This window comes from Pseudophryne corroboree, chromosome 3, assembly GCF_028390025.1.
Source record: "Pseudophryne corroboree isolate aPseCor3 chromosome 3, aPseCor3.hap2, whole genome shotgun sequence".
Taxonomy (NCBI): domain Eukaryota; kingdom Metazoa; phylum Chordata; class Amphibia; order Anura; family Myobatrachidae; genus Pseudophryne; species Pseudophryne corroboree.
In genome coordinates this window covers 494,157,749-494,178,337 of record NC_086446.1, presented here as the reverse complement: position 1 = coordinate 494,178,337, position 20,589 = coordinate 494,157,749, and the positions used below count along the sequence as shown (strand labels likewise).

General features: G+C 46.9%; 1 protein-coding gene across 7 annotated transcripts in view; it reads right to left on the bottom strand.

The window, feature by feature from the left end:
• DNAH9 (dynein axonemal heavy chain 9) overlaps positions 1 to 20,589 on the bottom strand; it is a 1,014,643-nt gene that overhangs the window by 516,760 nt on the left and 477,294 nt on the right. For all 7 annotated transcript variants that reach the window (XM_063960955.1, XM_063960958.1, XM_063960957.1 and 4 more), the window contains 2 exons: positions 16,370 to 16,478; positions 7,955 to 8,102 (listed from right to left, as the gene is read on the bottom strand). In XM_063960955.1, coding sequence (XP_063817025.1) covers positions 7,955 to 8,102; positions 16,370 to 16,478 — 257 coding nt within the window. The remainder of the gene's footprint in view (positions 1 to 7,954; positions 8,103 to 16,369; positions 16,479 to 20,589) is intronic.

Here is a 20,589-nt window from a genome sequence, read left to right as displayed (position 1 = left end):
CTCTGCCTCTGGACAGAAAGGACCCGCCTTTTCCACGCCTGTTTTTCTGAGTCCGAAAGGACTGTACCTGATAAAACGGCGCCTTTTTAGGCTGTGAGGGAACATGGGGTAAAAATGCTGACTTCCCAGCAGTTGCTGTGGAAACTAGGTCCGAGAGACCATCCCCAAATAACTCCTCACCCTTATAAGGCAAAACTTCCATGTGCCTTTTTGAATCTGCATCCCCTGTCCACTGGCGAGTCCATAAGTCTCTCCTAGCAGAAATGGACAATGCACTTATTTTAGATGCCAGCCGGCAGATCTCCCTCTGTGCATCTCTCATGTATAAGACTGAGTCTTTTATATGCTCTATGGTTAGCAGAATAGTGTCCCTGTCTAGGGTGTCAATATTTTCTGACAGGGAATCTGACCACGCAGCGGCAGCACTGCACATCCATGCTGACGCAATAGCTGGTCTAAGTATAATGCCTGAGTGTGTATATACAGACTTCAGGATCGCCTCCTGCTTTCTATCAGCAGGTTCCTTGTATCAGAAATTTGTAACACCTCTTTCATTGCTTCAATCATGCAACGAATGGCCTTAGTGGACATTAGACTAGACTCATCGTCGTCGACACTGGTACCGACACACCGCACACACACAGGGAATGCTCTAACAGAGGACAGGACCCACAAAAACCCTTTGGGGAGACAGAGTGAGAGTATGCCAGCACACACCAGAGCGCTATATAATGCAGGGACTAACTGAATTATGTCCCCTATAGCTGCTGTTATATATACTGCGCCTAAATTTAGTGCCCCCCCTCTCTTTTTTACCCTTTTCTGTAGTGTAGACTGCAGGGGAGAGCCAGGGAGCTTCCTTCCAGCGGAGCTGTGAGGGAGAAATGGCGCCAGTGTGCTGAGGGAGATAGCTCCGCCCCTTTTTCGCTGACTTTTCTCCCGCTTTTTTATGGATTCTGGCAGGGGTATTTATCACATATATAGCCTCTGGGGCTATATATTGTGGTATTTTTGCCAGCCAAGGTGTTTTTATTGCTGCTCAGGGCGCCCCCCCCTAGCGCCCTGCACCCTCAGTGACCGGAGTGTGAAGTGTGTATGAGGAGCAATGGCGCACAGCTGCAGTGCTGTGCGCTACCTTGGTGAAGACTGATGTCTTCTGCCGCCGATTTTCCGGACCTCTTCTTGCTTCTGGCTCTGTAAGGGGGACGGTGGCGCGGCTCCGGGACCGAACACCAAGGCCAGTTCCATGCGGTCGATCCCTCTGGAGCTAATGGTGTCCAGTAGCCTAAGAAGCCCAAGCTAGCTGCAAGCAGGTAGGTTCGCTTCTTCTCCCCTTAGTCCCTCGCTGCAGTGAGCCTGTTGCCAGCAGGTCTCACTGTAAAATAAAAAACCTAATTATATACTTTCTTTTTAGAAGCTCAGGAGAGCCCTAGTGTGCATCCAACCTCGGCCGGGCATAAAATCTAACTGAGGCTTGGAGGAGGGTCATAGTGGGAGGAGCCAGTGCACACCAGGTGACCTAAAAGCTTTCTTTAGTTGTGCCCAGTCTCCTGTGGAGCCGCTATTCCCCATGGTCCTTTCGGAGTTCCCAGCATCCACTAGGACGTCAGAGAAAAATAATAATAATAATAATAATAATAATAATAATATTGTATTAGACTATATTATACTATATATTGTATTATACTACTGATTGTCATGTGGATCTGTCTATCTGAACTCAGTAACCATACAGGATACAGGGAAGAAACAGGCGAGTATAATTTAACCACTTTCTGCCCCATTACTTCAAGTGAAAGTTGATCCATAAGGGGACATAGTACAGCATCCAGCAGGACCTAAAGAACCCACCCACACAGGACAGTGTAATAATAACTATTATACATATAACCATATACATATAACACTTCATTCGCAGGCCTCCGCTTTCGTGTCAATTAGTCTAGCAGCACCCCCCTGCTCTCACCACTAACGTGTATCAGTGCTTCTGTGTGTGGGGATAATTAAACAGTCTAACAGACCCTAGATTGGTCAAATTTACTATAATATATAGCGTGGAGAGGAAAACTTTGCAAATCAGTTTATTAATATGTATGTTACAAATGTACATAGGTCACTGAAAAGCACATATGGCTCTGATGGATGTACTGCCTGCTTATAAAACAGCACGCCCAAAAAAAGATATTTAGGCCTATTTATCATTAAATATTTGCAGCAATTTCACAAACATTTAGTAGTATCCAAATGTATTACAGAGAGAGATCCCACAAATTCCGAGAGCAGCCACAACCCCCATAGGTTTCTATAGGGGATACAATGTTGTCAGATTTGCCAATCTTGGTCTCTGCAGCTAATGCCATCTGAAGATGGCAATATGCTGCTGTAGCCTATGGGCCACAGACATGGGAGTGTAGATACGGCTAATGCCGTTTCTTCAGTCCAACCACATCGCAGGGACAGACCCCTTTCGGAGCCCCTATTCTTGCCTATGCTCTCTCATACATCCAGCTGGTATAACTGCATCCTGCACTGTGATTTTGCATTATAATATCGTGCCCAAATCACATTGTATAGGTGATTATTGATAAATTAATGCATTTGAGCCCCGTTTTCCTGCCCTGAACAGAACTGCTGAATGGCAGCCACTGATGATTGGCGATCCATCAGGGAAATCTTCCATTTTAGAAATCCCTGATTTCAGATTTTTAAACAAGTTTAATATTCCCAATTCCCGACTTGGCCGTCAGGGGATCAGAGAACTGCTCAATGCATCTCCACAGGCTTCAGGGTGTCTAGTTCTGCAGCAGCGCTACTGCCTGTAAGACACCCTATAGCCACATTCAGGTGTTGTGTGAAAGCGTTGGTGCCGCTCCCATGGCCCTGTGCAATGGCAAACGCTTGCGATCTCTAGTTATGGTCCTGGACATCACTGAGGCATAAGGCACTTTATGACAGGCTTCTGTATCATGAATGTTGCTTCTACTTTAAAGAGCATTTGCCACTGTCACCTACACACAGTGAAGACAACTTTCTAGTGGACAACAACCTATCTATTTACTATGAACTAGTTATTACATCCCTGATATTCATGAGACACTGGTAAAAGGGTGAAAGGCCTTAAACACGTCAGAGGGCAATACATATGCTGTCAGCTATTAAAAAAGACACCACTGTCACTGCTTATTTTAGCAAGGCTGTTTTCTCCGGCACATTGCTCCAGGGTGGCAGGGGTTAGTATCGTACTCCTCTTGTAAATCACCAGCTTTCATTACATCCTATCATCTGCTTATCTCATCCCTGATATGTAAGAGCACACAGCTAATGCACTGTCAGGGACAGTGACCTACATAGACTCCATTTGGAGCCCTGTATCATTACTGTGAGAACAGTGTATTTGAGCACAGATCAGTCAGTTTGGCCACAGTACTCCTATTTTAGCAGCAGGCTTGCTGATCACAGGGAAGACCAAAAGTACAAATTCAAATATCCAATTAGTGCAAGAGTATCACTGCCATAGGAATGTAAGCAGGGCAATACCTTCTGTGATAGTGAGTAAATGGAGTAAGCAAGACATGAGCTCCATGTACTAAAAGCAGTTTTCAGTGGGATGCAAAAATCCATCTATTAAAGAACAATAAAAATCCACTTTTAGAACACAAGTTTCGCCAATATATGTGTATTAATGACTGGATAAGCATGCCATAAATAATATTTCAATAAATGTAGTGCAATGGAAATGTCTAGGAAGATAAAAACGTAGTATTTTTCGTATCAGATCAGAAAGCAGAATAGAGAAGGAGACAGAGGGCCTGATTCAGAGATGGTCGATGGTGTACGCAATGGATCGATTTTTTTTTTGTACACTGCGCATACGTATAAGTGGCGATGGTCTTGTGGCAGTGGTTGCAGAGAGGATCTATTTAAGTGATAAAAAGTCAGGGACCACTGGGGGATGTAACACGGGGGTGGCTAGCAAAATGCAGGCATTTCTGGGGCGTGTTTCAGCCGGGTGTGGTTCATCAAATCGACAGTGTCTAGGTCGACAATGTTTAGGTCGACCACTATAGGTCGACAGTCACTAGGTCGACATGGATGGAAGGTCGACAGGGTTTCTAGGTCGACATGTGCTAGGTCGACAGGTCTAAAGGTCGATATGAGGATTTTTTTATTTATTTTTGGTGTCGTTTTCTTCGTAGAGTGACCGGGATCCAAAATTAGTGCACATTGTCGACCTAGACACTGTCGATCTTCAGACCAGATCCCGTTTCAGCCTGCGAATATGATCCTGTATGTAGTAGAAAGGGCTCGGATTACTTACTTCTGCAGCCATGGTGAGTAGGACTGCTCAGATGGTCAATGTTTGTCTGATTGGCATCTGACGGTTGTGTCTTTGGGCCCTATTCAGCTTGGAAAGCATCTGAGATGCTTTCGTATTTCCCTGGTCCCCACTGTAGCACACATGCGCAGGACCCCCACTACGCGTGCTTGACCCAGGGAGATGCGATTGCATCTCAGTGATGCGAACGCCTCTGCGGTCAGGGGCAGCAATGCGGCAGTGCGGAGAAAACGGGGGCGGGGACTGCACCATTTTCGTCACATTGGCGTCTGCAACACGGAAAATGGAGGCGGCCCGACTGCCCTCGCAGCCTTGCTGAAGAGGCAGGGGCACTTCACTTATTTAGCAATGTGATCAATTGGATTGCGATTGCATCACTAACGGCCATTAGCATGCTGGGTGGCCCTGCCCTGTGCTGGGTGGCCCCCAGCATGTGAGAGATAGCAGTTGCAGTTTTACTTTTTTAAGGCCCATTGTACACAAGCAGCAGGTCAGATACACAAATTATGGGTGTCTATATACAACGCCCCACAGCTGTGACATCTGCATATTTTCACGTGGCTGCTGCGTACAAATTTGCAGATGCAAATGCACTTGTTTACATCTCTGAAGCTTCATAGACCTGAGGGATTGGCTCCAAACTCATGAAATCTCTGTATAAGGGTTTGCGATGCAACCGCAAATTTGAGAAGACCCAGCTTTGCGCACGCGCAGGTCCTGTCCTGCGTGTGCACAAGCAGTCAATGCGCGCCCCTGCCTGATTGACAGGCAGATGCATTCATGGGGGGGGGGGGGGTGACAGAGCGTTTTCAGGGCGGCGCTGGGAAAACAGGGGTGTGTTAGTGGCATTTTTGGGGCGGCTGCGTGCCATCACACGCAGCCGCTCTGATCGAGAAAATTATAGCAGGACTCCTGCCGGCTTCCATAGTTTCTGCGACCACACTCTAATTGTGGTGCGATTGCAATTCAAGCGTGATCGCAGATGGTGGGCGGCGGGTGGCATACTTGGCGGTCTTGCCCAGCGATGGGCGGCCTCACAGCATGCGACTGCACGAGTAGCAAATTCTGCTAAGAAGCAGAATGTGCTACTCTTACTGAATTAGGCCCTAAGTCTGCAGACGCCATTACAAATCTGCGACTCTGAACCAGGATATTGAACACAGGGGGTTATTCAGGTTTGTTAGCAAACCAAAAAAGTTAGCAATTGTGCAAAACCATGTGCACTGCAGGTGGGGCAGATGCAATATGTGGAGAGAGATTTAGATTTGGGTGGGTTATATTTTTTCTGTGCAGGGTAACTACTGGCTGCTTTATTTTTACACTGCAAATTAGATTTCAGTTTAAACACACCCCACCCAAATCTAACTCTCTCTGCACATTACATCTGCCCCACCTGCAGTGCAACATGGTTTTGCCCAATTGCTAACTTTTTTGGTTTGCTAACAAACCTGAATAAGGGCCACAGTTTGGAGCCAGGGCTCCAAACTCATGAAATCTCTGTATAAGGTTGTGGAGGTTGACCGAAAATTGGATTTGGGGTGTTTCTGGCGCTGCACATGTGGCGCTTTAACAAGTATAAATGTAAGATATGTGTGTGCTGTTATTTATTTCCGACGAAGGATGAAGTAAACCGAAACGTTGAATTAAGACAGGCGTGTCGACCTGAGCTTATTTTCTATGACACCAAGAGTGCCTCCAACTTCCTAAACTATATATATATATATATATATATATATATATATATATATATATATGTGCATAAATAAAGATGCACTCACCAGACTTCTCCAAAGTAGAAACGATAGACTTTAATCCAGATAATACATACTCACAAAAAGAAGGTCAACGTTTCGGCTCACAGCAGAGCCTTTCTCAAGACCAAATTACCAGGTTGCCATCTCCCTAGCACTGTTCTTACCAATGGAGCCATATATACCACCGGTGCAGCCACGCCCACTAACCAACTAATTAGCAACAAAACAAAGTCCCCCATCACTAAACTATATCTACAAGATAACGTCTAATATACCCTAGTAGCGCTGAATAAACATGCAACCACATTAGTATAAGAACAGCACGATACCAACAAACAAAAGATCTAACTCCGTGTGTGGAACGCACGCCAGTATAGTGAACCGCACGGCACTTCCTGTAAGCAGCGCGTCACTTCCGGTCAAGCGTTGCCATGCAACGGCGCCGTGAATAGAGCGGGGTAAATCTATGTAAACACATCCCTTAGAGATGAACAAGAATGTGGAATCAACTGAGGTATCCACAGCCGCTGCTCATCAACACCAGGTACTAAACTGACATACGTTATTAAACAGACAAACCGCACAGATTTCAAATAGCGCGTCACTTCCGGTCGCTCGTTACCAGGCAACAACGCTACATAGAACAATCCTATGGAGGAAATGTGCACTCCTTAAAAATACATTATAATATACCATAGAAAAAAGGTACCACATTAAATATATCAAAACAGTGGACAAGATCCTGCAATAAGCGTAACCGTTACATAGCTACATATGACCCTATAGTAACTGGGTACATATCAAGTTGCTAAAAAAATTCAAACAGAGTTAGCCACAGATCAAAGGAGTGCTAAACACTAATACACATTGTAATTGTGCTACCTAGATATATGACAAACCAGCATAAGTCGCCAATACAGTGGTCAAGCAGGCTGCACCAATGGCACACAGGCACCCATTAGGATAATGATCAAAACGTTGCAAACATAAATCAATTAAAAAGCATAATGCTAAACATATATCCCCATACCCAATAGAAAACCACAAGGTAATATTGCATCAAAAAGGTGCAAATACTCCTAGTGGAAAAAACATAAACACCAAAACAAGAAAAGAAAAAAGGATCAGAGGACATGACTGATGGATCACTCAACAAGCTGAACACCCCTGCACTGTCAAAAAAGAATAAAAAGTAAAAAATAAAAATAAAAATAAAAATCAGACTGACGTCCACATCAGACAATGACTTATCACAAAAACATGTTCTGCGGGTTCTGTTCGTTGAGTCCTTTCGGTGACATTGTCCCCAAGTAGTGAATCCAATAGGCCTCGCGTTTTAATAGCTAGCGTTACCATTTGGCTTTCTTTTGTGGTTAGCATTACCATTAGGGTTAGGGATAAAATTACATTCAAAACACAAAATACATTAGTATCGACATGCTGAATGTCAACAGTCAGTGTTGACATTATGAACCTGTTGACATTCACATGTCAACTTAATGAATGTCGACAAAATATCCCACATCACTCATTATGCAGAGATTGTCATGAGAAACTCAATAGGAACTGAGAGGCAGATGTATTAAGCCTGGAGAAGTGATAAAGAAGTGATAAGTGGAAGGTGATAACGCACCAGCCAATCATTACGGGTTTGACAAATGACAGTTAGCAGCTGATTGGCTGGTGCATTATCACCTTCCACTTATCACTGCTTTATCACTTCTCCAGGTTTAATACATCTGCCCCTGAATACTTGCCAATACAAATCTCATCCCCCCCAGATGATGAGGGAGGGCTTAATGCACCTCAGAGAATATCACTGCCCCAATTCTCCCCCACCACTACCACAGTACGGTGACAATACCTGGTTCGGAGTGTGTCCAGGCACACAGGCAGGTACTTGTCAAACAGAATGGTTAGGTTGGCTCTCTCAGATTGGATCTCCCTCTTGTCAATCCAGCTAGTGACTGGTGGATTCCAGCCCAGATCTGCAGGGTTGATGTACAGGATACCTGGGAAGCCAGACAAATGGTTTTACAGCTCAATTTACACTGGATGTTGAGAGTCACCAATCAGACTTCTAACTCTAATAAAAAATAATGATTTTTTTCTTGCTGGAGAAATAGGTCATTCAAAAATTACAGTGTGGAAATGGAGTTACCCTGTTTCTACTTATGTATTACCTTGATTAAATGTGCAATACTTCTATCTGCCCTTGCCTTTAAGAACATCAAACTGTATCATACTGAATATAACAATAACATCTAAACCATATTCCTCTATGGCTCACCCAACTGGCTTCTTTCAGTTACCTCCCTTATCATCTAAAAACACCAGGAGAATTCTGTCATAACAGGCAATGGGATGACCATCTAGTTGGGGGCTTCATGAAGAAAATAAGATTTTAAACCTACCGGTAAATCTTTTTCTCCTAGTCCATAGAGGATGCTGGGGACTCCGTAAGGACCATGGGATATAGACGGGCTCCACAGGAGACATGGGCACTATAAAGAACTTTTAGTATGGGTGTGCACTGGCTCCTCCCTCTATGCCCGTCCTCCAGACCTCAGTTAGAGAAACTGTGCCCAGAGGAGATGGACAATGGCCCTCATTCCGAGTTGATCGGTCGCAAGGCGATTTTAGCAGAGTTGCTCACGCTAAGCCGCCGCCTACTGGGAGTGTATCTTAGCATCTTAAAATTGCGAACGATGTATTCGCAATATTGCGATTACAAACTACTTAGCAGTTTCAGAGTAGCTCCACACTTACTCGGCATCTGCGATCAGTTCAGTGCTTGTCGTTCCTGGTTTGACGTCACAAACACACCCAGCGTTCGCCCAGACACTCCTCCGTTTCCCCGGCCACTCCTGCGTTTTTTCCGGAAACGGTAGCGTTTTTTCCCGCACGCCCATAAAACGGCCTGTTTCTGCCCAGTAACACCCATTTCCTGTCAATCACACTACGATCGCCGGAGCGATGAAAAAGCAGTGAGTAAAAATACTATCTCCATTGTAAAATTACTTGGCGCAGTCGCAGTGCGAATATTGCGCATGCGTACTAAGCGGAATTTCACTGCGATGCGATGAAAAATACCGAGCGAACGACTCGGAATGAGGGCCAATATGAGGATAGGATTTTGTTAATCTAAGGGCAAAATTCATACCAGCCCACATCAATCACACCGTATAACCTGGAATATACGCAACCAGTTAACAGTATAAACAAAAACACAGTATCAGTCAAAGACCGAACACAACTGTAACATAACCCTTATGTAAGCAACAACTATATACAAGTCTTGCAGATTTAGTCCGCACTGGGACGGGCGCCCAGCATCCTCTACGGACTAGGAGAAAAAGATTTACCGGTAGGTTTAAAATCTTATTTTCTCTTACTAGAGGATGCTGGGGACTCCGTAAGGACCATGGGGTTTATACCAAAGCTCCAAACCGGGCGGGAGAGTGCGGATGACTCTGCAGCACCGATTGAGCAAACGCTCAAATCCTCCAGATACGGTGATAATGTTTTGCCGTCACCTCCTTACTAGCCTTTATCAGAGTAGGGATGACTTCCTCCGGAATACCTTTCCCAGCTAGGATTCGGTGTTCAACCGCCATGCCGTCAAACGTAGCCACGGTAAGTCTTGGAATACGCAGAGCCCCTGCTGCAACAGGTGCTCCCTGAGAGGAAGAGACCACGGATCTTCTGTGATCATTTCCTGAAGATCTGAATACCAGGCCCTTCGAGGCCAATTTGGAACGAGTATTGTCTGTACTCTTTTTCGTCTTATGAGTCTCAATATTTTTGAGATGAGAGGCAGAGGAGGGAACACATAGACCGACTGAAACACCCATGGTGTCACTAGGGCGTCTACCGCTACTGCCTGAGGGTCCCTTGACCTGGCACAATACCTCCGAAGCTTTTTGTTGAGGCGTGACGCCATCATGTCTATTTGAGGAAGTCCCCAATGACTTGTTATCTCTGCAAAGACTTCTTGATGAAGTCCCCACTCTCCTGGATGGAGAGCGTGTCTGCTGAGGAAGTCTGCTTCCCAGTTGTCCACTCCCGGTATGAAGACCGCTGACAGAACGCTTACATGATTTTCCGCCCAGCGAAGAATCCTGGTGGCTTCCGCCATCACCACTCTGCTCCTTGTCCCGCCTTGGCGGTTTACATGAGCTACAGCTGTGACGTTGACTGATTGAATCAGCACCGGTAGGTCGCGAAGCAGATTCTCCGCCTGTCGTAGGCCGTTGTATATGGCCCTCAATTCCAGCACGTTGATGTGCAGAGAAGCCTCCTGGCTTGACCATAGTCCCTGAAAATTTCTTCCTTGTGTGACTGCTCCCCATCCTCGGAGGCTCCCGTCCGTGGTTAACAGAACCCAGTCCTGAATGCCGAACCTGCGACCCTCTAGAAGGTGAGCATTCTGCAGCCACCACAGGAGAGATACCCTGGCCCTGGGGGACAGGCTTATCTTCTGATGTATTTGTAGATGGGACCCTGACCATTTGTTCAGAAGGTCCCACTGAAAAGTCCTCGCATGGAACCTGCCGAAGGGGATGGCCTCGTAGGCTGCCACCATTTTCCCCAGAACTCGAGTGCATTGATGAACAGACACTCTTTTTGGTTTCAGCAGGTCTCTGACCATGTTCTGGAGGTCCTGGGCTTTTTCCATTGGGAGAAAAACCCTCTTCTGTTCCGTGTCCAGAATCATGCCTAGGAATGATAGTAGAGTTGTTTGAACCAATTGTGACTTTGGCAGATTGAGAATCCAACCGTGCTGTTGTAGCACTCTCAGGGAGAGCGACACGCTCTTCAGCAATTGATCTCTCGATCTCGCTTTTATCAGGAGATCGTCCAAGTACGGGATAATTGTGACTCCCTGCCTGCGCAGGAGCACCATCATCTCCGCCATCACCTTGGTGAAAATCCTCGGTGCCGTGGAAAGCCCAAACGCCAGCGTCTGAAACTGGTAATGACAGTCCTGTACAGCGAATCTCAGGTACTCCTGATGAGGAGGATATATGGGGACATGAAGGTAGGCATCCTTCACATCCAGCGATACCATAAAATCCCCCGCTTCCAGGCTGGAGATTACTGCCCGGAGCGATTCCATCTTGAATTTGAACTTTTTCAAGTACAGGTTTAGGGATTTTAGATTTAAAATGGGTCTGACCGAACCATCCGGCTTCGGGACCACGAACAGGGTTGAATAGTACCCTTTTCCCTATTGGACCAGGGGTACCTTGACAATCACTTGCTGTTGACACAGCTTTTGAATTGCAGCCAATACTACTTCCCTCTCCGGGGAAGAAGCTGGCAAGGCCGACTTGAAAAATCGGCGAGGGGGCACCTCTTCGAATTCCAGTTTGTAGCCTTGGGATACAATCTCCATCGCCCAAGGATCCACGTCTGACAGAACCCAGACCTGGCTGAAGAGTCGAAGACGTGCCCCCACCGGTGCGGACTCCCTCAGTGGAGCCCCAGCGTCATGCGGTGGATTTAGCAGAAGCCGGGGAGGACTTCTGCTCCTGGGAACTAGCCGAAGCAGGTGTTCTCTTTCCTCTACCCTTACCTCTGGTGAGGAAGGAGGAGCCCCGACCTCTTCTGGCCTTATGCGACCGAAAGGACTGCATCTGATACTGTGGAGTTTTCTTTTGCTGTTGGGGAACAAAAGGTAAAAAAGTAGATTTACCAGCGGTAGCTGTGGAAACCAGGTCCGCTAGTCCATCCCCAAACAAAACTTCACCCTTGTAAGGTAAAACCTCCATATGCTTCTTTGAGTCTGCATCACCCGTCCATTGGCGGGTCCACAGAGCTCGTCTCGCAGAAATAGCCATGGCATTGGCTCTGGAACCAAGCAGCCCAACGTCTCTTTGAGCGTCTCTCATATATAAGACTGCGTCTTTAATGTGACCTAAGGTCAGTAAAATGGTATCCCTGTCTAGGGTATCAAAGTCAGCTGACAAGGTATCTGTCCACGCTGCAACTGCGCTACAAACCCATGCCGATGCTATCGCCGGTCTGAGCAAAGCACCCGTATGCGTATAAATAGATTTAAAGGTAGTTTCCTGTCTGCGATCAGCAGGATCCTTGAGGGCTGCCGTGTCTGGAGACGGTAGCGCCACCTTCTTGGACAGACGCGTTAAGGCCTTGTCCACACTGGGAGAGGATTCCCAACGTACCATGTCCTGTGCAGCGAAAGGATATGCCATAAGAATCCTCTTGGGAATCTGCAGTTTTTTGTCTGGAGTTTCCCAAGCTTTTTCAAATAACTCGTTCAGCTCATGAGATGGGGGAAAGGTTACCTCAGGTTTCTTTTCCTTATACATGCGCACCCTCGTGTCAGGGACAGAGGGGTCATCAGTGATATGCAAAACATCTTTTATTGCAATAATCATATAATTAATACTTTTGGCCACCCTTGGGTGTAACTTTGCCTCATCGTAGTCGACACCGGAGTCAGAATCCGTGTCGGTATCAGTGTCTGCTATTTGGGATAGGGGACGTTTTTGAGACCCTGAAGGGCCCTGTGACTCAGTCCAATCCGTGGATTGACTCCCTGCTTTTTCCCTGGACTCTGCTCTGTCCATTCTCTTATGTAATAGGGTCACGCTTGCATTTAACATATTCCACATGTCCAACCAATCTTGAGTCGGCGTTGCCGACGGAGACACACCAATCATCTGCTCCACCTCCTCCTTGGACGAGCCTTCCGCTTCAGACATGCCGACACATACGTACCGACACCCCCACACACACAGGGATATATCTATAAGGGGACAGTTCCCCAACAAGGCCCTTTGGAGAGACAGAGAGAGAGTATGCCAGCACACACCCAGCACCAACTGACACTTGAAACAAATTCCCAGATATAGCGCTTTTATATATAATAATCGTGTAATACACTCACTGCGCCAAAGTGCCCCCCCCCCCTTTTCAGTCCTCTGTCACCGTGTTCAGCAGGGGAGAGTCCGGGGAGCCAGCTTCTCTGCAGTGCTCTGTGGAGAAAATGGCGCTGGTTAGTGCTGAGGGACCAATCTCCGCCCCCTCCAGCGGTGGCCTTCGGTCCCGCTCAATTGTATAAAAAAATGGCGGGGTTTATATATTAACTGCCTCCGCAGTCTAATATCTATAAAATGCCAGTCCAGAGGTTTATATTGCTGCCCAGGGCGCCCCCCCTGCGCCCTGCACCCATCAGTGCCTGTCAGTGTGTGTAGTGTGTGGGAGCAATGGCGCGCAGCGTTACCGCTGCGCGCTTACCTCAGTGAAGATCTGAAGTCTTCTGCCGCCTTGAAGTCTTCTTTTCTTCTCATACTCACCCAGCTTCTATCTTCCGGCTCTGCGAGGAGGACGGTGGCGCGGCTCTGGGACGAACAGCGAGGGGAGACCTGCGTTCCGACTCCCTCTTGAGCTAATGGTGTCCAGTAGCCTAATAAGCAGAGCCTATCACTTAAGTAGGTCTGCTTCTCTCTCCTCAGTCCCACGATGCAGGGAGCCTGTTGCCAGCAGTGCTCCCTGAAAATAAAAAGCCTAACAAAATTCTTTTTCAGAGAAACTCAGGAGAGCTCCCCTGTAGTGCACCCAATCTCCTCTGGGCACAGAATCTAACTGAGGTCTAGAGGAGGGGCATAGAGGGAGGAGCCAGTGCACACCCATACTAAAAGTTCTTTATAGTGCCCATGTCTCCTGCGGAGCCCGTCTATACCCCATGGTCCTTACGGAGTCCCCAGCATCCTCTAGGACGAAAGAGAGAAAAAAAACTAAATACAAGGCTGCCATCTTTGAGCAGGTACTTGGATTTGCGCGTCATTGCTGCAGCACTAGATTTACTGATAATTGAACAATAAAGCTTTATGAGTGTATTAACTTTATTATATGAAAAAAGCAGCAAAAGGTCCATTAACACTGTACACAGCATTGACCTCATAACTTTGGACATTGCCACAGTAATTACATGTGTTACAAACAGAAAGACAAAACTGAATTTTGAATAGTTTAGCACAAAGTAAAATAATTGCTTGAATTGCAGAAAGCAAAATGATAAATTCTCTATTCAATGTACCCTATGTATAAATCTGTTAGTTAGGGCAAAGGGTTTGTGATTGGTTCCTCTGAATATTTTAAAGCAGTCTGATGGACATAGGCCCTCATTCCGAGTTGTTCGCTCGCTAGCAGATTTTAGCAGCATTGCACACGCTAGGCCACCGCCCTCTGGGAGTGTATCTTAGCATAGCAGAATTGCGAACGAAAGATTAGCAGAATTGCGAATAGAAAATTCTTAGCAGTTTCTGAGTAGCTCGAGACTTACTCCTACACTGCGATCAGCTCAGCCCATTTCGTTCCTGGTTTGACGTCACAAACACGCCCTGCGTACGGCCAGCCACTCCCCCGTTTCTCCAGACACTCCTGAGTTTTATCCTGGCACGCCTGCGTGTTTCTGCACACTCCCAGAAAACAGTCAGTTTCCGCCCAGAAACACCCACTTCCTGTCAATCACACTCCGATCACTTCAACAATGAAAATTCTTCGTTCGGACGTGAGTAAATCTACTAAGTTTTGTGCTAAAATACTTAGCGCATGCGCACTGCGTACCATGCGCATGCGCATTTTTGCCTTAATCGCTCCGTTGCGAAAATCGGCAATGAGCGAACAACTCGGAATGACCCCCATTGTGTAAACTTAACTTTCAAATGTGCCAAAGCTCCTCACATCCTGAAACTTGTCTGAGACCTAGGGTAAAAGGCTCATTGCTCATAGAAAAATCACAGTATCACCAAGAATTACACTGCAGAACGAACAATGGACATCAAGCTACTTAATTTAATAGTTATGACTGTTGCAAAATTTATTGGTCCCAATTGCTTATTACAGCTAATCATTTCTCAGTGGACACCAAAGTTTGGTGCGGTTTCAGTTATATGGCATCCACTAATTGCAAATCATACCCGTCCTATGCACTACACAAATACATTTAATCAAACCACCAGTTTAAAACAGCACTAGATTAGATAAAATATACCAAAACCATAACGTTCCTCCAACATACATTCTTTGTGGTAACAAAATCCATTGAAGCTCTGCTGTTTTTGAGACACTGTTGACCATTCTCTTCTCATACAAACTGCAATCCCTAGGTCTTCAGGACACAGCCCTTTCTTGGTTCTCATCCTACTTAGCTAATATCTTCTTGGAATCCACCTCCTCTTCGCTACCTCTATCAGTTGGAGTACCGCAAGGCTCAGTCTTAGGTCTCTTGGCAAACTAATCAACTCATTCGGATTTCAATGTCATCTGTACGCGAATGATACTCAAATCTACCTATCCTCCCCAGATTTGTCACCATCTGTACTGGGCCGAGACACTGAATGCCTTTCTGCCATTTCGTCTGGATGACTGGATGGCATCTCGCCACCTCGAACTCAATATTTCAAAATAGAATTAATTATATTCCCGCCAGCCAGGGGTGTATTAACAGAGGAGGAGACCCATGTCCACTTTGGGGAGAGGGAAATCAATTTGAAAAAAAGAGGACGGGGATTTAAGATTATTCTAATACGCCTCAACTCTAATTTCAAGGACAGTCACAGGTTTTGAAAATTTGTAACTGTATTTTCTGCCCCTGGTGATGTCCATCCTTAATTGTATTATTTAACCTACTGTACCTACGTCAGTGCTGTATTTCACACTAAAATTAACCAGAAAGAAACCAGCGCTGAATAACAATATAAAATGTACACAGAGTTGTATCACTAGAATAATGAGATGCAGAGAAATTTAAAGGGGACTGTATTTAGGGATCCCCAATAAACCACATATAGAAACACTCATGGGAGCTCTGTGCTACAGAATTCTCTTTATAATCTTTATGGCAGAATAAAGCAGAGCTCACTTCTTATAACAAAATAATCTATATTTAATGTGTCATAATATCAAGTTTATATTGTGGCAATGTTGTACACTGTTATATATCACAGAAAATATGTATGTATGTATGTGTATGTGTATATATATATCTCAAATCAACAGTGATATATTAAACAAGGCTTATCGGGGCTAATTAGCTAGCCCCCGGCGGGACAATTAGCCCCGGTAATTTACCGGGGCTAATTGGATATCCCCCTGTGTTTCAAATAATGTCCAAGCAGTTCCATGCAGAGGTCAGCAATGTTCTTAGAATTATCACATAAAAATAGGTGCCCTAAAAGGCACTTTGGTAGCCACCAGTTGGACAGCTGTGGTCCCCTTTATAGATCTGAAAGCCTACATATGCTACCTGCTCTGGACACAGTGGCCGGAGTCGCAGTCCGCAAGTGACTGATCTCAAACACCAGCCTCATGGTGGGATTCAGGGGGATTCGCTCATTACTGGCCAGAGTTAAAACCTACAAGAGAAAACATGACAATAAATGGATTAAAATATTAGAAAAATGACTCAAATAAAGCATTACCATCGTTACATTACAAGGCTCTGTAATAACATCATGAACCTTTTTCAAATGCAGTGTGATTGAGAAATGCACCTAATATTAAATGTTTCACATAGACTCAATTTATACAGAATAAAGGGGTCTATTCATGTAGTAGTGGAAAGCCCTTTACAAGTGATAACCCCTTGACGAAGCAGTGGAAAGTCATGTTACAGTGGAGAAATATCACAGTTCTGCAGCGGAGCCCCTGATTAGTGTATTTATGTTTGGGGGGTGGTTCAAAGAAGTACGGAAATCTCAGCGTTCCGTTTCGCTTCTCAAACAGAAATTTGGCATTTCAGGATGGCGTGTAGAGCCATCCTGAAATGGGAGGAGAAAATCAAAGAAGACTGCCTCTCTGCTCTCTTCACTGACACCTGACCAATCAGAGGTGCCTGGGTGCGCTACTCAGCTTGTCTGCAGACTCTCTGGAGTCAGCCCAGCTGGGAAGAGATAGGTTTTCTCCACAGATCAGGATGGGGGGGGGGGGGATGTAATGTGTGTGTACCTGCCTGCCCAAGGCTCCCCTCCACTCCCAGGCAGGGAAAGCGCGCAGCCGAACACACATAGCAACACAATGACTAGCACCTGCAGTCCCTATACCACAGAATACCTGTCAGTGAGTGACTGACCTCTCTACTTTGCTGCCTCCTCCTGATGTCATCCTGCCCACACAGCGTGGGGCTGCATGGAAACTGGTAAAGGCACCCCCCCCCCCATGCTGCTAGAGGGCATTGGGGGCCAGTCAACCTCATTGTGTGGCCATTAGCAGTAGAAGATCTACAGAACCTCACTACTCAATGTGTGAGGTCCCATTCTGCTGCTCCTGTGCAGGAAGCTGGTGGGGTACACGGGGAGTGTCTGCAGCCTTCATCACGGGGATCAGCAGCTGTTCCCAGCCTATCTGCGGATCATCAGGGACTTGCTGACCCTGATAATCTGCTGCTCATTGCCGACGTAATGCTTTTCAGAATTACTACTATATATCGCATCAATATGATTTGATATACAGGGGGTATTCAATTACCTGTGAAAGTGTCACGGTCGCGGAAAAACAAGTTTTATGGTAAGAACTTACCCTTGTTAAAACTCTTTCTGCGAGGTACACTGGGCTCCACAAGTCTGGACAATGGGGTGTAGAGTAGGATCTTGATCCGAGGTACCAAAGCTTTGACTGTTCCCAGAATGCACAGCGCCGCCTACTCTATAACCCCGCCTCCCAGCACAGGAGCTCAGTTTAGTTAACCAGCCCAATGCAGTAGCAGGAAAAGAGACGACAACGGTTAGTAGCCACATACACCACACTCTCACGACAAGAGAAGTGTCAGCGGCTAATGCCATATCAACCCAAAGAAGCTAAGTGCGTCAGGGTGGGCGCCTTGTGGAGCCCAGTGTACCTCGCAGAAAGTTTTAACAAGGGTTACACTGGGCTCCACAAGTTTGGACAATGGGGATGTCCTAAAGCAGTTCCTTATGGGAGGGGACGCACTGTAGCGGGCACAAGGACCCGGCGTCCAAAGGAAGCATCCTGGGAAGCGGCAGTATCAAAGGCATAGAACCTTATGAACGTGTTCCCGGAGGACCACGTAGCCGCCTTGCACAATTGCTCAAGGGTCGCACCACGTTGGGCCGCCCAAGAAGGTCCAACAGACCGAGTAGAATGGGCCGTAATGTGAACAGGAGCTGACAGACCAGCCTTCACATAAGCATGCGCAATCACCATTCTAATCCACCTGGCCAGGGTCTGCTTGTGAGCAGGCCAGCCACGTTTGTGAAATCCAAACAAAACAAAGAGAGAATCAGACTTTCGAATAGAAGCAGTTCTCTTCACATAGATACGGAGAGCCCGTACCACATCCAAAGACCGCTCTTTGGGAGACAAATCAGGAGAAACAAAAGCTGGAACCACAATCTCCTGATTAAGGTGGAACGAAGAAACCACCTTAGGTAAATATTCGGGACGAGTCCTAAGAACCACCCGGTCACGGTGAAAAATCAGATATGGGGAACTACAAGACAAGGCACCCAAATCCGACACTCTTCTAGCAGAGGCAATAGCCAGCAAGAACACCACCTTAAGGGAAAGCCACTTAAGGTCAGCTTGAACCAAGAGGTTCAAATGGAGGCTCCTGCAACGCCTCCAAAACCACCGACAAGTCCCAAGGAGCCACAGGCGGGACATAGGAAGGTTGGATACGCAACATACCCTGAGTGAAAGTATGAACATCAGGTAAAGTCGCAATTTTTCTCTGAAACCACACCGACAAGGCAGAAATATGAACCTTGAGGGAGGCCAGACGCAGGCCTAAATCTAGGCCCTGCTGTAGAAAAGCCAAAAGTTTGGCTGTACTAAACTTGGAAGCGCCATAATGGTTAGATGCGCACCAAACAAAGTAGGAATGCCAGACCCGATGGTAAATCCGAGCAGAGGCCGGTTTCCGGGCCCGCAGCATAGTTTTAATGACCTCTTCAGAAAAACCCTTAGCTCTTAAGATGGAAGCTTCAAGAGCCACGCCGTCAAAGACAGCCGGTCTAGGTCCTGGTAGACACAGGGGCCCTGAACGATGAGGTCTGGGCGTTGTGTAAGTAGAAGTGGACGCTCTGACGATAGGCCTTGCAGGTCTGAGAACCAGTGCCGTCTGGGCCACGCCGGAGCTATGAGAAGCAGATTTCCTTTTTCTTGCTTGAACTTCCGAATTACCCTGGGCAGGAGTGACACCGGAGGGAACACGTACGGCAGCCGAAACCTCCACGGCACTGCCAGCGCATCCACGAATGCTGCTTGAGGATCCCTTGTCATTGCTCCAAAGACCGGAACCTTGTGATTGTGTCGAGATGCCATCAGATCCACATCTGGAAGACCCCACCTTTCCACGAGGAGTTGAAACACTTCTGGATGGAGGCCCCACTCGCCGGCATGCACGTCCTGACGACTGAGAAAGTCCGCTTCCCAATTCAGGACTCCTGGAATGAATATTGCCGGTAGATGGCGTTCTGCCCAACGTAGAATCCGTGAGGCTTCCTTCATTGCCAAACGGCTTTGAGTGCCACCTTGATGATTTATGTAAGCCACTGTGGTGGCGTTGTCCGACTGTACTTGAACAGGACGGTTCTGAATCAAATGCTGGGCTAGGTTCAACGCATTGAAGACCGCCCGCAATTCCAGAATGTTGATCGAGAGGAGAGATTCCTCCTTGGTCCACCGACCCTGCAAGGAGTGTTGCTCCAGCACCGCGTCCCAACCTCTTAGACTGGCATCTGTCGTCAACAGTACCCAGTTGGATATCCAGAAGGGACGGCCTCTGCACAATTGTCGGTCCAGGAGCCACCAGAGCAGCGACAGACGGACCTACGGAGTCGAAGACATCATGTGAGACCTGATCCGGTGAGGCAGGCCGTCCCATTTGGCTAGAATCAGCTTCTGGAGGGGGCGAGAATGGAATTGAGCATACTCCACCATGTCGAATGCTGACACCATGAGGCCCAGCACCTGCATTGCCGAATGTATCGACACTTGCGGACGAGAAAGGAAGCAACGGATCCTGTCCTGAAGTTTCAGGACTTTCTCCTGAGACAAGAACAACCTCTGGTTGTGAGTGTCCAACAGCGCTCCCAGATGCACCATGCTCTGAGCAGGGACCAGGGAGGATTTCTTCCAGTTGATGAGCCACCCGTGGGCTTGTAGAAACCGGACCGTCATATCCAGATGACGCAGGAGAAGATCTGGGGAATTTGCCAGGATTAACAAGTCGTCCAGATACGGCAGTATCCTGACCCCTTGACGGCGGAGTACCACCGTCATCACCGCCATAACTTTGGTGAAGACTCGCGGAGCCGTTGTTAAACCAAAAGGTAACGCCCAAAACTGGTAATGGAGGTTGCCAATAGCGAACCTCAGGTATTGTTGATGTGACACTGCTATAAGAATATGCAGGTAAGCATCCTGTATGTCCAGGGAGAACATGTAGTCCCCAGGTTCCAAGGCCAGAACTATAGAGCGAAGGGTTTCCATACGGAACTTGGAAAC